Genomic DNA, 16,378 nt, shown 5'->3' with positions numbered 1-16,378 from the left:
ACAAAATGAGCTGATTCTCTAATCTTACCATTCTCATTTTTCCTCACTTTGTCTTCTTGTTCTATTTCCTGGGGGCTTTCTTAAACTTACCTTTTAAATCTTTTATTTTTTAAAAAGTTTTGCTAACATTTTCAATTTCATCTATTTGCATCTTATAATGACAATATATTCTCTTTTCTCTCCAACCATATCAATGAATTTTTAAAATACTTCATCTCCCTGAGTAATCTCTTTCTTCCAAGTTGTTTTTTCCTCTCTGTTTAAATAGGTCCTCTTTATCTTAAAGGCAGCCTTGTGAATATTGGCTGCTTCTGCTTCAGTGTGAGTCTGTTAAAGATTAATTGAAAGCTCTGGACACATGGGTAGAGCTTGTCAGCCTATGGGCTTCATTCTAGGGACTGTCTGGCTGGATTGTCTCATTGAAAGTTTTCTTTCCTTAAGTCTTTTCTTCTGAGCTTGTGAAATTTCTTAGAGAAGGAGAGTACAGTCCTTTGCTTGGAAGAAGGTGGTTCTGAAACTTGAGTGTGCATCAGAATCGCAACGCAGATTGCTGGGCCCCACCCCCCGAGTTTGTGATTCCTTAGGTCTGGGATAGGGCCCCAAAATTTGCATTTCTAACAAGTTTTGAGATGATGCTGACACTGCGAGTCCTGGGACCCTACTTTGACAACAGTGGCTGGCCTGGAGGTTATAAATTTGGCCAAATGAGACCTGAGTTAGAGGAAAGGGTTGGGTTTGTAACATTGAGAGGGTCAACTTTTCTTAATTCCTTTGTTTTCAGTAATTATATTCTATCTTCAACAGTGTCTGGCACCTTCTGTCCAGAGACCCCCTACTTTATATTCTCTAGAAAATAAACTTAAAATCTTCTGCTAGGGTTGGGGAGGGACTGTTCCCCCGGCTGGACTGGGGAATAGGATCTAAGGATCTTAGTATTTCTTAAACATATTCCCTTTGTTTTCAGTGCCTTATCCTCCCCTTCCAGAGGTACCTAGCACTGCCAATTTCCAAGTGTTCTGAGGGTTCTGTAGGGGCAAATCAAGTGTGTCATGAGTCTGAGATATAAGCTACACATATGAAATTCTGGTGACTCAATGCAAGAAATGAAGTATATGAACCAGAAAGTTCATCTTTGTGCATAAAGAGCAATGCTAAATATGTTAATACTGTGCCAAGATACTCCAACTATTCCATACTGCCTTCTGCCAGACAAAAATTAAAATGACTATGATTCATTGAGGATATACCCAATGTCATGCTATTTCCTTTATACACTCTGTTTCATGGAATCTTTACAGCAACCTAACTAAATGGGCATTATTTTATGCTTTAATTACCAATTAAGAAACTGAAAGCCAGAAAAGTCAAGTAAATAGCTCAAGGCCACACAGGAAGGGCAGAACTAAAATAGGATCGCAGGTCTGCCTTATTCTAAAGCCACCTCATAACCATTTTGCAATAAGGTGACTTAAAAGCAAATAAACATATTTATTTTGAACACAAAACCCAAGCTGATTTAGTAATGCAACACAGCATACTTGCTTTTTGGGTTTTTTTAAACAGATGTGGACAGTATCTTATTGTGTGCATGACCCATAGAGCACCTTCCAGAGAAAAACCACAAAAAATGCTCATGAAATTAAAGACTTTTAGATTTAATAGCTCTGTGAATAATGCTCAAGAACAAGTTCATTCAAGATTATTATAGATACATATGGTAAGTCACTAGACAGATTTCTACCAAGGAAATCAACCTTTAGAGATACACAGATCTTGTTATTTAACATTACATTGCAATATCTTCTCTCTTTTTAAATAAAAACAGATTCTAAACACTTGACTCAACAGAGTGGTTTCCCCAAAGGATACTTTGAGGGTAAATTTTTTCCTTCCATTTATATAGGTCACTCTGAGGAATTCGATTTGTAGGGAGATTTCCAAGTGAAGATTTTTGCCAGAAGAGAGAAAGTTAGCTGGTTCTAAAATGTGAACAACAAAATGAACACAGCTTTACTTAACTACTCAAGAATGGAAGTAATTCAGTAAAATAGATAAGTAAATGTGGACAAAAGGTAAGAGGGGAAAAAATAAGAGAAAAAAATTATAAAACTGTGTTTGGAAAGGGCTCAGAAAGGAAAAGCAGAGATCTTGCTTGGCAATTAGGAAGGGGAGATGGAGCGGGGAGAGACATGCTAACTTAAAACTGCCCGGGAAAGGTTTTGTTGCAGGACTACAGGACTGTTTCCTGGGAGGGAAACAAAAATCAGTCGACTGCTTTACGTGTTTACAATACTTTATTGTAGGCCAGGTAATGGGCCTCAGAACCATAAAAAGTACAATGTTGTTAACTAAGAGTAAAACTTTCACTCCCTTTAAAAAGACTTGCTAAGAAAACTAATGCAATCCTGCTAATCAGTTGAGCTTCCAGAAGAAATGCATTCCTGACTACACCCTGCCCTCAGTCCAGTGAGGCCCACGTTGGGGTTCTGTCATCCAGAACCGTGAGATAACAAATAGGTGTTGTTTTAAGCCACAAGTTTGTCGTAATTTGTCACAGCACCAATAGGAAATTAATACAATTGACTAGCCAGGGCATGCAAACTAGTTAGTCTTATCTTACTCTCTAAAATAAGCCAAGAGATGCTTATTTAACTTACAGTGCCAAGCTAAAAAAAAAAAAAAGAAATCACATCTTTTTGTTAGAACAAAACTGATTCCATTTTCCAATAGGTATATTCCCAGTTAAAGTGAATTAATGAGGTTTTATGAAAACAAATAATAGAGCTGAATTAAACATGTACACATTGCCCATTTAGCACGTCGTCATCCCTGACAAAATACTTTTGTAGTTTGGCCACATCTGCTCCTTTCTACACATGCAGAATGAAGTTCAACTAAGTTCTTCCCTGAGTCTGTACGCATACATTAGTTCTTTAATTCTGGCCGTCTGTCATCAGCTGTTCTTTCAAGATGCTTCCTCCATTCCTTCAAGAATGCTCCCATACTAGTGAGTATCCCCACCCTCCCCTTTAACGCTACCAGGGTGCCACTGTAAGTGGCAAGTGGCGATTGGTTGTGCTGAATGCAAATTTAAGGGGTTTTTTAGGGGGGATTGATATTCAATTCAAAATAAGAAGATGAGAAAGAAGCAAAGTTAGGCTCCTAGTGTTTAAAAGTGAATGTCAATTAGGTTACTTAAATCTTATTAGCATACATCTTTTTTCACCGACAATCTTAAAATGATTAGGTCCTAGGTCAGTCTATAAAACCTGGTCAACCCATTAAGTATGTGAAGTACGAGTTAGTCACATGCCTGAATCTCCCACACACATTATTTTCTATATGCAAGTCACTTTGGTATTCGAAATGCAAAGATAAATGAATGCAGCTCTTGTCCTCCTCTAGTTCACAATCCAGAGGAGAATGATAACCACACCACTGCTGGCTAATAATATGATGCACACTCAGAAAAAGTCCTGCGGGGCACAGGGGCATAGTTAATCTGCCTGATGGTACCAGGAGACACACGGCAGAGGAAGGAGCACTGCAGTATCGGAAGGGGATGAATATTCCTATCCCAGTTACCTCTTCACTTGTTGGGAAGGAGGCAACGGTGGCCTCCATTAGGGAAGAGTCCGTTTACACATCCATCCCTGGTGCCTAGTCAACTGCTCTCTGCCTCTGCGAAGAGCCACATTTCTAAGCCCAGGCAAACCAGCCCCTAGGTATTCTGACTTGGGAAACATCAGTGAGCATGGAAGTCAGGTAGTCAGGGTTCCAATCCGATTTGGGGCCAGTGCTGCATTATCTTGGTAACAGGCTTAGCATTGCGGCCTCTGCTTCCTTGGCTGTGAAACAATAATCAATGTTCCCATCGTTCAGGAGAGTGGTGACGGTTAGAGATGATTTGTGTAAAGTGCTTAGCATGAGACATCAAGGGTGGGATTCTGAATTCAGACTCTCAAACACCACGCACACAAGTCAAGGGTTCATGGATCAGAACAGACCCAGAACTCAAGAATCACCACTGAGTTTAACAGATAGCCTTTAGAAAAATAAAGCAAAATGCAACAAAACTAAGCACACCTCTTATTTCACTGAAGAATAAATCTAGCAGCTCTCCGCCTGTTGTGAGTTTTGCCATCTCACAACAACCCCTTAACAACCCCCAGAAAGGGGGACGTCTATGTTCCCCAAGTACAAAGGCCATGCCTTAGTCGCCCCTGGCCCTATACTACAGCTTTCATGATATTCCGTTTAGTAGGTGCTCATTTTTTCCTTAAAATGTAGTGATATGGTCAAATTGAACACATATATAATAAAAAGATTACAGTTACTTGGACATCATAATTTAGAGTTGACAGGGGTACCAAGAATATGTCACTACTAGTATAATTTATAAAATATTTTATTTGAGAAAGAGGAAAATCACTCAAAGCAAACCCATTCATTTAATAAGTAAGCTGTCTGAGTCTGTACTATGTGTCAGGGATTGCTCTGGGCACTGGGGAGATAGCAGTGAACAGGAGACAAAAATCCCTGTCTTCACAAAGGTTACATTCTAGTCTGAAAGGTAGACAGTGGATATAACAGTGTGTATAAATAACTACAATATATGAGCTAAGTGCTAAGAGACCAATAGAGCAGAAAGAAAGTCAGGAAGTGTCAGGGGGGTCCTACATTAGGGTGGTGGCCATGCCATGGTGAGAAGCTCCAGATTCTGCATATACTTTGAAGGCAGGAAAAAAAGCTAGATTTGCTGACTGGACACATGAAGTACTGTCAAATATTCAACTCTTAGAACATTCTTAGAGTCAAGAAAGATTCACCCCAATTTCCCTCCATCAATGGAATTATGCTGGAAAATACTTCAACCACAGAACTCATGATACAACATAAACAACGTAGATTCTATAGATTTTAAAGAAGAAGATAGAACAATTTTTAAATAAAGCTTTAATGGAAACACATACCTGGTGGTAATGCTGGTTGGCAGGTCAATTACTAAGCATCCTAAGTAGAATGACTTCATTTTATTTGACAGATCAACAATTCATAAATGAATCTTATAAGACTAAAAACAAACACTAAATAATCAAGGTTACCACACCCAGAAATTATATAAATAATCAACTACTTGAATTAATACCAACTCTTCATGTACTATTAGTGAAAAAACCTGTTATTTATATTTCTAATTTAAAAATAAAGAATATGAATTGATTAAACCCATTGGGCTCTTTTAAGAATAGCAAAAGTAGAACTAGTATTGTAATATTACTAGAATTTCACTTTTATGTCCTTTAAACTTTGTATTTTTTCTATAGTACATGATACTAATTTACAAATTAGTGTAAAATACATATTTGAAAGTTATATATGGACAATTGAAAGAGAGAGATTTAAAATTTATACCTACATAAATTGGAAGGTAAGGAAGGCAGGAGGGAAGGGAGGGAGGGAGAGAGGGAGGGAGGGAAGGAGAGACGGAGGGGAGAGGAAGGCAGGGAGGGAGAGGTGGGTCAGTGTTTTATAATAGCTTGTCATTCCCAAACTTCCCATTTGATCATCTTGTTCCAGAGATGGTGGTACCAGAGAAACCCAGCAGATGGCACTCATACATTTTTCTAAATACAGTGCTGAATAAAAACAGGATTGCCTAAACTTTGTATTTCAGACCAGAAAGATGAATAAATCATAGTCAGAAGCAAACACATTTTAAAATTTTCTATTACCGTGAAGAAATAGTGCTTTTAAGCTACTCTAATGCACATTCATAGCTTGTAAGCAACTTACAATTTTCACTTCCTATTCTGGCAGCTGGTAGAAAGCAAGCATTAAGAACCATGTGCCAATCAACAGCTTGATAATACGGGGCTGTCAGTGACCACGGAGAGACCCACAAACTTTTTCCATTATGGATATGGGACCATTATTTAATTCTAGTTTCTTTTCGATGCTTTTATCGGTTGTTCTACATAGATAGGTTTTGAAACGAGCAAACATTATTACTACCATTTTTAAACTAAGTAAACAGGCTCCGAAAGAGAGAGAAACGAGAGGACAGGCTAATCCGATCAATAAAGGTAATAATAAGTGGATCCGGTTTCTTTCATTAGAGAATCAATTATTTATGCTTAAATCTTCAATTAATAAATATGGGTTAAATAAATTAATTGAGCCACATTTCAACACACATATATTGAGCGCTTTCTGTGTGCCAGCACTGTTCCAGTCTCTGAGAAAAAAAGGGGTGTTTAAGACAAACAATACGCCTGCTCTCACAGAACTTATGTTTTAGTGGTGATAAGCAGAAAAGAAAAACAAACAAGAAAGGTATTAAAAATTAGTAGCAGTGTGAAGAATTGATGAATTAAACTGGGGTGAATGGCAATGTGACTATATGACTACTTAGGCTGGCAGCGGTATCCAACCTTCGGCGTCTCTGGGCCACACTGGAAGAAGAGTTGTCTTGGGCACATATTAAATACACAAACACTAATGAAAATTGATGAGCAAAAAAGAGCTTTTAAGTAAATTTGCAATTTTGTGTTGGGCCACATTCATAGCCATCCCGGGCTGCGTGTGGCCCATGGGCTGCAGGGTGCACACCCCTGGAAGGCTTCTCCAAGGAGGTGGCATTCCGCTGACGCCTGAATGACAGAACCAGACAGCTATACACGGATGAGGAGGAAGGGCATTCCAAGCAGCAGGATCACAGTTCCTGAAATCATCCAAAGGCCAGAGCCAGCAGGGCCTGTGTCTGGAAAGCAGAAAGGCCAGGATGGCCCGGGGGAGATGTGCAAGGGGTGAAGGGGGCGGCCTGAGTTCCAGGAGCCAGGATGGAGGGATGGAGGGATGGCTAAGAATGGAAAGACGGAATAACAGCAGGGCATAATAAAGAAATAAACAAGAGTGCTAATTGCAGGTTAATCAGAGATTTTTTTTTTTTTTACCCTGTTGATCTTTCTGGAAGTTTTCTATTAGCCTGCATTTCTGTCTTAGTAAGTATCAAAAAAAAATGAATGTACCTCTTCTTCTTTGATATTTTAAGAAGGTGCTTTCCCTTAGGTTTTCACCTTAAATTATCAATAACCAAAGGGTGGCACTGAAAAGAGAGTACATCTGTAGAAAGTGTAATAAAGTGGGATGAATAGGTGTTAATTTCAAGAGATACCCAGAAGGTGAATTCTCAATAATACTTGATTTGAGTCTGTTTTGTACTGAATTGCTCCTTTTTCCTTAGGGAGTATAAAAGATATTCTTAGTTTATTAAATATTCACATTCACTGATTCTGATTACCAAAAGATTGGTTTATATTTTTTAATTTTTAAGATTTTATTTATTTTTAGAGGGAGGGGACGGAGGGAGAAAGAGAGGGAGAGAAATGCCAATTGGTTGCCTCTTACATGACCCCAGCTGGGGACCTGGCCCACAACCCAGGCATGTGTCCTGACCAGGAATTGAACCAGCGACCTTTCAATTTGTAGGCCAATGCTTAATCCAGTGAGCCATACCAGCCAGGGCCAAGAGGGTGATTTAAATGATTCTCAAATTTCTCTTTATCTTCTAATTTTTACATGTTGTGTAAAATTTTATTATAAGCCAATATTCAAAAGGAATATATTTTTAAGGTCATTGGAAGCAAAGCCCAAGCAATTAAGCTGTAAATAAAGAGGTCCACTGTCCCTTGTGACTTCACACAAATCACTCCTCAATCAAAATCTGTTCCTCCTGCAAAGGGGGATATATGCTTGTCTCCAACTAAAATCTCAGTAAAGACCCTTGATTATATTAGATAAAAATATTTTTTATAAATATAACGTTGGTATTTTACAAATTTGAATTGGCATCAGATTTTAGAGCCGCCACCACACTGACCCTGTGATTACCTCCATGCCACCCATTCCCAACAAGACACGTCTTCGTCTAAAGTCAACAAACACTGTCAACGACCACACCGTTTCATGGCGGTTAGAATTGGCAAATACTTTCTCTCAGTAATCACAAAACCATATCCAGAAATATTCATTAGCAATTGTATTTGCATCTATTAAATGTAGATTAAGGGGATTTTATTTTAACAAGATTTTATTTACTAACTAATTAGAATCACAATTCATTATAAGTATGAAAATAATTAACTTGGAGTTATAAAGTAGTACAACTCTTCTGCTCGTAAGAAGAAAACAAAGTCATTTTCTCCCGCTGTATAGGCCTCATTTTGCACAGCTACTTATATCAGCCATTGCTATTAATTTCACATTTTTACCTACTCTTTATGTTCCCAGACATCTGAATTCCGGTGCTGTCAATTTCATGAAGGTCTTTTAAAGATAAATTTGCTGTGTATTAAAAGCAGTTGTTTAAATAAGCATTTGGTTCCAACAGTTTTGCTCTTGATACTTTTCATAGCAGCAGCCAAGAGAACCTTTTCCCAGCAGTCAGTCAAGGCATTCTTTGTTAGCCCTTCTTTCTTCTTCCAATCCAAGTTAAGTATGTTCTTACAACCTGTACTACCCTGCAGAATTTTCCCGCATGTTTAGAGAATGTCACCCTCAGTACAGTGAACAAGTGAAATCCTGATTCTCCCTTCTAGAACAGGGAGAGTCATTACACTACTTCCTTCATACATTAGTCAATGCTATCTCAATATTATTATTTTGTCAAATATCAAATAGGAAAATAAAGCTTCTTAACCAGTATGATGATTTGACCATTAGCAGGCCAACTGAAAATTTCCTTAACTTGAAAACAAATGTTTAGAAAGCACAAATGCAGCAAACTGCACATTCCTACCTCCAACATTTTCAAAGATATCTTCAACCTTCATGTTCTTTCATTAAAAAAAAAAAATCTATTGTCTTACGATAAAAGGCCCACAAAACTCCAAGACTTAACCCCCACTTCGGGCTAATGACAAAAAATATTTTTCATTTTTAGTTCACATTCTGAAAAAAATTCCCCGGACAGAAAATGTTCGGAAAGGCAAACGCGTTTGCCTCCTTTAAGTTTTTCCAGAGGACAAACGGGAGAAGAGGAGTTAAGAACGAACATAAAAGTTGACCTAAAATATATCGGTCTCAAATGCTAAAATGTCTTTTTTAGGACATCAAAACTTCAAACTTCAAACTTTATACTATAAATAAATAGTTGAATGAAAAAATACCTTACTCTGTACACGCAGGATTAAAAATCGTATCATATTTATTTCCAATCATGTCCCTGCACTGCTACTGTTCCTCTGGACTGCAGATAAATGACTTCTTCATAATAATGTGACACAGTTATGTATGATTGATGGGTATGAAACAGAAAGGGACTTTGTCCTCAGCGTCAGCTCACAACAGGGCCGGCCCAGTGCAGGCTGCTTGTCCGACTGCAGCCAGCCAGCTGCACTACTGATTGCCCTTCTGGCAGGAGACTCCGTAGGTTTTTCACAGCATAATTTCCACTCTATAAGGAAGTGCAATACCAACTGACACTGTTTTAAGACATTTCTAGATTCCCACTCATTACAATGATTTCAACCTTATTTTGGATTTTTGACATCTCTTTACGGTTTTTCAAGTTTTAAAGAAAAAAAAGGCAGACAAAATACTCCTCAATTTTCATTTCTCTTACAGAAGAAAACACTCCTACTGACAATGAGACAGAATCTTCCTGATTGTACATACCTTGAAGCCTTTCTTTTTCTTCGCTTTTTCCTCCCGTCTCACTAACGAGGCCAGGGAAGGAAGAAGGATGTCTAGTCCAGTGGTCATGTTCCACATCCTATAATTTTGTTGCTGTTTTTCTCTTGGCCAAACAGCTCCATTAATCAGCAGGAAAAACATGCAGCAAATTATCTATACCTCCTAACATCCTCAACAAAGAACTGAGAATTGGGAAGTTGCTTCTGCAAGAACTTGCTGCAGTGAAGAGCTATGGCGGCCTGCCAGGGACCTCCGAGCGGTGTCAGGATCACTCCGGGGTGGTGTGAGCGTGGGCTGCAACTGGGTACAGGGAATAGTCAGCGAATTTACCTAGTGAATGAGCATTTAGTTAAGAATTGCATTTCTGTATAGCCAAAGACTATTTCCAGAATAATTGAGGTCAGTCTGAGACATATTTTTACCCAGATAATTTCTGTTATTTTCCTATTTAAGATTTTTATGAATTACTCATTCTTAAAAAACTAAAAATAGACCTACTATACTGCTGAGGTTTTACCTTGACAGAGCAGTTCAGTGTCATACACTGGGATTTCCACTGATTCCTGTACTTCCTTTGTTCAATGAACTTGTTCCATTGATTACATTGATTATAACAGTCCGTCGTTTTGATTGGTAGCACATGAGTACTGCTCTGTGTTACCCTACCATGCGGTGCTAATATAATCATTTATTGGATTATTTGAAAATTAGTTTAAATCTTAAAATAAGCATTTTTACCTTTTGAAATAATGAAAATACTGACCCTCCTGGTTCTTTTTCAAATTCATTATATTCATCCTGAGTCCATTACTGAGTATCTAATTTAGATATTCTATATGACACACACAAAAGACAGCTGAATTATCAGTAAGAGTTTATTTGCATATATGCTATTGTGTGTTAGTTATACAAACAAGTGGCAAATCTCTAGTTCACATTAATATTTTAGTTATAAACCAATAATAAACAAAAAGTACTGTAAAGTGAAAGAGGATTTATGTGTAAACTCAATCTACATATTAATAATATGATATATATTTAATAATAGATATTCACAAGACTTAGAACTTAGAATGTGGGTAAATAAATGGATTAAAATAAGACAGAACTGAGGTCATGGCTAATTCCACTAATCATTTTCCACTCTATATTTGCATATAAAATAGATTGCAATTCCCTGGTAGCTTTCATTTTTTTCTTCTTAAGCAAAAATAACTTACTAGTAAATATTGAAAGAATCAGAATAGAAATCACTTCTGAAAATGCAAATTATTTAAACAGATGTCAGCTCCTACACATCTCAAAAAAGAGTTTTAGCTTTGCTAATTTAAAAAAAAATAGTGTAAAAACAACATATAACAAAAAAAGCTATGCCAAAAAAAAAACACTTGCTATGAAAACAGACCTAAATACTCTACTTTAACATCAGTATATAAGGCATTTGTAAACATCTAACATTTGATGTTAAACTAACTACAACCACAAAAGAAAACATGATTCCCACATTTACACTAAGTACTTTGAAATATACCCTCAAATAGGTTTTGTTCCACTTTCCCTCCTACAGCAATCTAGAGCCCTGTTGAACAGTTTCAATACACTTTTTTTTAGAAACTACTGAAAATATACCTTTCTTCCTAGTCAGGATTGCAAACAGCAGAAATAAGCATGCTGTTAGAAATGTGGTGGCAATATCAAGTTTGATCCAAATACAAGCACACTGTTTCCAGTTGCAATGTTTCAGGTCACCAGTGAAAATGAATCCTGATGCCCGTCAGGAGATTATATGCCTCCCCCTGTGGAGGATTTGCTCATTCTACCGAATCCAGCCCTAGGAAGGGCCCTGGCAGGTCCAGAGCGCTGCAAGTGCCCAGACTTAACTGCATAGACTCATCTAGACAAAAGTGGAGAAAACCGGCTTTTGCAGATGAAACACCTCAGAGAACTCTTTGTCCACAGAGGTCTGATTATTAGCAAAAGATTAAAGTGAAAGCAAGCACCTTGTTGGTGGAAATGGCACCAACAAAAGTGGGTCAATAATCAGTGTTTCTTCCTTCGCGTGTTTGACTGGACCCAAGGGGGAGCTGCAACAAAGACTGAACGACATCAGAAAGCACAGGTCGGCTTTAGGGTCAGGGGGACAGAAGAAGCCCAAGAACACCATGTCTACTACTCCTTTTTCTTCCTTTAGAAACAAAATCAAACCACACAAGAAGCCTTAATGTTCCAGCAAGTAGTAAGACAAAAAATTATTTTTTAAAGTGCTAATGAACCAATTCTAGACATCAACAACTTTGATCTTTCTGGACCTCACATTTTCCACAGGGATCTATTTTAATGGGTACCATTCGTGTATCTATCACAAAGATTTAATTCTAAGACGCTTTGATCAAATCTTGGGTAGCTGATCAATTCTCTACACATTATTTGTTTTCCTGAAGATCTTTCTGTGCCAATGTCTGAAAGGAATACACATAATAATTATCCATAAGGAAAATGAAATGCACGAAATTCTTAATAAAGGAATAACATAAAATTTATGTAAATTTAACACAATTACTCTGGGCATGTCTAAATTTTATTTTTTTAATTTTTAATAAAAATATAAACCCTAACATAACCTATCAGAGCATTTGTAAACAAAACTGTTTACAGAATGTAGACACGAAACAAAAATGTAACATATTAAATTAAACCTATACTTTAACATTGTTTAAACGTATATAGGTCCCCAATTAAAACAGCATGGCAAATTCTCTGTTCATGTTATAAACAAATAAAGCAGAAGGCTAAACCCAATTTGAAGTGCTCCCACACAATCTGAAAATAAGTTTCCAATAATTGAATCCAAAGTTCTTGAGATCATAAAAATCTGTAGTAAGAGAGTTTTAGGATCAAACATAATAAAAGTGTAATTTATGCCTAGCAAGAACAGAAAGCTTTTAGCATTTGGGTAAACTCCTTCAGTGCATTAACCCTCTAATAACAGTTTCAGTAGAGGGAATGCTGTGTGGCCAAGTTCGAATTTCTTTTTAAACTAAGTTTGAAACTGTGCATATTCTCTTTGAATAGAACTTGCTTTATGTAGCACCTAGCTCTCCAGGAACTCAAAAACACTTATATCCTGACCTTAGTTTTTTTGGTTGTTGCTGCTGCTCTGCTTTTTGTATTTAATACAAATCCATGTGAACAGCAAAACACTAGTTTAATGACATGTATTCCATTAAACCATTCTTACCAGTAGGTAAAAAACAGTAACTAGAAGTGGAAGAATCAATGATGGCTTACCAACTCCAAAAATTCTATTTCTGTTTGGAGAGCTTCATAAGCACTTTGCATGTCATCTTCCTTATACAGTTCTAATTCTTTTTTAAGTCTGTTTTAAATGAAAAAAATCACCCTATTAGTTCAGCAATTAACACATAAACAATTTTTAGTTGCACGAATGGTGGCAGATTTCTAGCTCCATCCTCAGAATTTCATGTTAACATTAAAGAGTTTGGAAAGGAATTTTAACTCTCTATAATTCTGTAAGGACTATATAAAATTTGGGGGGATATTCCCATAAATAAAATAAGGTAGATTGAATAATAACAAACATAGTAACTTCAGGGCAACGGAAAGAGCAGCACTTCCGTGCTCGTTCTGGCCACTAAGAAGCCAGATAACCTTGGCTAACCAGTCACCGTCTCTGAACCTCACCGGAGACTCTGAAGTACAGAAAAAAAAAGACCTCTGAGATTTCTTCTTGCTCTGAAATTAAACATTAACTCGGTGATACACATATATCATCAAAATATATTCTGAGAGTGAGAAATTAATAACAATGTTTCTTTTCCCCAATGAAGCCTTTAATCCTTTGGACATTCTGAAATTACTTTAAAAAATTATTTTATGCCCATGTTTAATGTTAAAAATAGTAATGAAACAACAGTCTTTCATTTGGGGCATTATGACTAGCATTCCTTCCAAAAAACAAAAACCGTAAGCAAAAGCCATGAGCCATGAGTGGGGCGGTGGAGAGCCAGGGACTGAGCGGAAGGACGGAAGGGCCAGGCTGCTCCGGGAAGAGGCTCTAGGAGTGACACCACTCTCACACATCTACCCAAGCCGGGCCAGCCACAGGGCGAAAAGCACATGCAGATCAACGCGAACCTATGCTGAGCTCTGTCCTTAAGGGGAGACAACAGGGGCCCTTTGCCAGTCAGTGGCACCTCCCTCTGCATTCTGGCAGAAGAGAAAATCCTCTGTGGAGGAGAGTTTAAGATTATTTAGGTTCCTTGGCCTCCTGCAGATTAGAGCAAGTGATGAACTTACAATCAAAGATCACCAAGGACACAAGAAGGCAAGCCACTGTAAGTAAAGGTCATTAGAGACAATAAATGACAGATATGAAGAACTGCAAGTCAATAAGTAAAAAACAACACAATGAAAAATGCGCACGCACACACATTTACCAGATTATTCACCTAAGAAGATATCCAGTGGCTAATAAAATACAAAAAGATGCTCAATTTCATTAGTCATCAAGAAAATACGAAAGAAAAGCACAATGTAATGCCACCACATAGCCACCAGAATAGCTAAATTGAAAAAGAAGCAATACCAAGTGTTGACAAAGATATATCTTTGATATCAAAAGACATGAAAAAGATATATCAAAGATATCAAAAGATATGAAAAAAACGAGAATTCTCAGACACTGCTGGTATGATATAGTATTTTCCATTCTTTTACTTTTAATCTAACTCTGTATTTTTAAACTGAATTTCTTATAGAAATTGGTCAGCTGTTTCTTACTTTTTTATCCAACATGATATGAGTTGGTGTGTTTGGATCATTTATATTTAATATAATTATTTATCTGGCTGGACTAAAAATTTTGTTGTTTTCTATTTGTTCCATCTGTTCATTGTTCCTTTTTTCCCTCCTTCTTCCTGCTTTAGATTGATTGATTTTTTTTATGATTGTATTTTATCTACTAATTGACCTATTTTTTACACATATTTTAAAAATTTTATAATGCTTGCACTGGGTTTATAATATACAGCTTCAATTTACTACTGTGCACTCTCAAATAATATCATGCAGCCATACTGACGGTATAAAAACTTTACAAGAGTGTGTTTCCAATTACTCCCTCTATTTTTTGTTCATTGTTATATTTTTCTTTTACATTTGCTATAAACATAAAATATACTGCTAGTATTTTTGACTTAGTAATTTATCTTTTAGAGCAAAAATTTAAAAAAAGCCTTTATGTTTACCTTCATTTAAACCATTTCTGGAGTTTTATTTCTTGGTGTAGCTCCAAGTTTCTATCTGATATCTTATTTTTTTCTCCCTGACAAACTCACTGTAACCATTTTGGGTAATGTGGTCTGTTCTCAAGGAATTCTACACACTCTATTTCTTAAAAATATCTTAATTTGCCTTCATATATAAAATATATTTTCACTGATAATTGAGTTGACAGTTCTCACTTTCAGTATTTAAAGAGTTATTCCTTTGTCTTCTGCATGATTTCTGATGAGAAGTGCATTATAACTCTTCTCTGTATTCCTTTGTATGTAATATGCTTTTATATCTTTTCTTTTTCTGCCTTCCTTCATGATTCTCTCTTTATCTGTGTTTTTCAGAGGTTTGAATATAATGTGTAAAGATGTTTCCTTTTTAAAAAATGCTCCTTGGAATTCTCTGAGTTTTTTGTATCTGTCCTTTAAAGTATTTTATTATTTTTATAATATGCTTTGCCATTGTCTCTGACATTACGGATGTTAAAATGATATGGATGAATTTCAAATGCATTCTGCTAAATAAAAGAAGTGAGACAAGAGGCTACATACATAGCATATTATTCCATTTATATGAGGTATGAAAAAACAAAACTAGGAAAAGAAAATAGGTCACAGACTGGGAGTTAGAACTGTGTATTTAAAAGGGTGAATTTTATTGTATGTAAGTTATACCTTGATAAGCCTGTGTTTAAAAAAGTGACAATGATAGGAATCTAGGTTCCAATAAAATAATGACAACCACCTGAATAAAAACAATCTCTTAATTAGAGGGACACATGATGCCACTTAAAAGCCATACTTACACGCTAATGAAGAAACAGAGGATATTAGAAACTTGAAATTACAATACATGTAAGTATGGAAATAAACATCTTAATCCAGCAGAACCAAATCTGAAGTCTGTACCAATGCAGGGAGTTAGCAGCAATTAAATAGAAGAGAGGAAAAATTCAAGGGAGGGCGTGGGGTGATAAAACACAGTTTAAGTGACTCCCAGAAAGAGAAAGTCCCGCCCTCCCTGGGAACACACGGACAAGTCTGAGGCCTTGTGATTGAGAATACTGGCTTTTCTAAAATGGAAGGAAGCTTTTTGTTGGTTTGTTTGTTTTTGTTTTTTTGTTTTAAATCAATGGATCTCTTACTTTGGCCGTGAGAAGGGTTGCTGTGTTTCTGATTTTATGACTTTTGTTTCTCCAAGACCCTTAATTTCCGTCTCTTGCCTCTTCCTTGACTTTAAAGCTTGTAGCCCTCCCAAGTTTGGTTCTTACCCAATAACTACAGCTGAAATGGAGAAACTTTTCAAAGAACTATACTAACAATAAAAAGCAAAAGCACTTTCAGAAACCAAATAATCCCAATACTACATAAATTAGTCCAGAGTATAA

The 16,378-nt window shown here is 36.7% G+C and overlaps 1 protein-coding gene across 1 annotated transcript in view; it reads right to left on the bottom strand.

Moving 5' to 3' along the window:
- Positions 1 to 12,119: 12,119 nt before the first annotated feature.
- Positions 12,120 to 16,378, bottom strand: part of CCDC172 (coiled-coil domain containing 172) — a 37,375-nt gene continuing 33,116 nt past the window's right edge. The window contains exons 7-8 of the mRNA XM_054581763.1: positions 12,985 to 13,072; positions 12,120 to 12,155 (exon numbers count right to left, since the gene is read on the bottom strand). Coding sequence (XP_054437738.1) covers positions 12,120 to 12,155; positions 12,985 to 13,072 — 124 coding nt within the window. The remainder of the gene's footprint in view (positions 12,156 to 12,984; positions 13,073 to 16,378) is intronic.

The sequence above is a fragment of the Pteronotus mesoamericanus genome, unplaced genomic scaffold (genome assembly GCF_021234165.1).
Source record: "Pteronotus mesoamericanus isolate MK-2021 breed Mesoamerican mustached bat unplaced genomic scaffold, CSHL_Meso_final contig_657, whole genome shotgun sequence".
NCBI lineage: Eukaryota > Metazoa > Chordata > Mammalia > Chiroptera > Mormoopidae > Pteronotus > Pteronotus mesoamericanus.
This window is presented reverse-complemented; position numbering and strand designations above follow the sequence as displayed.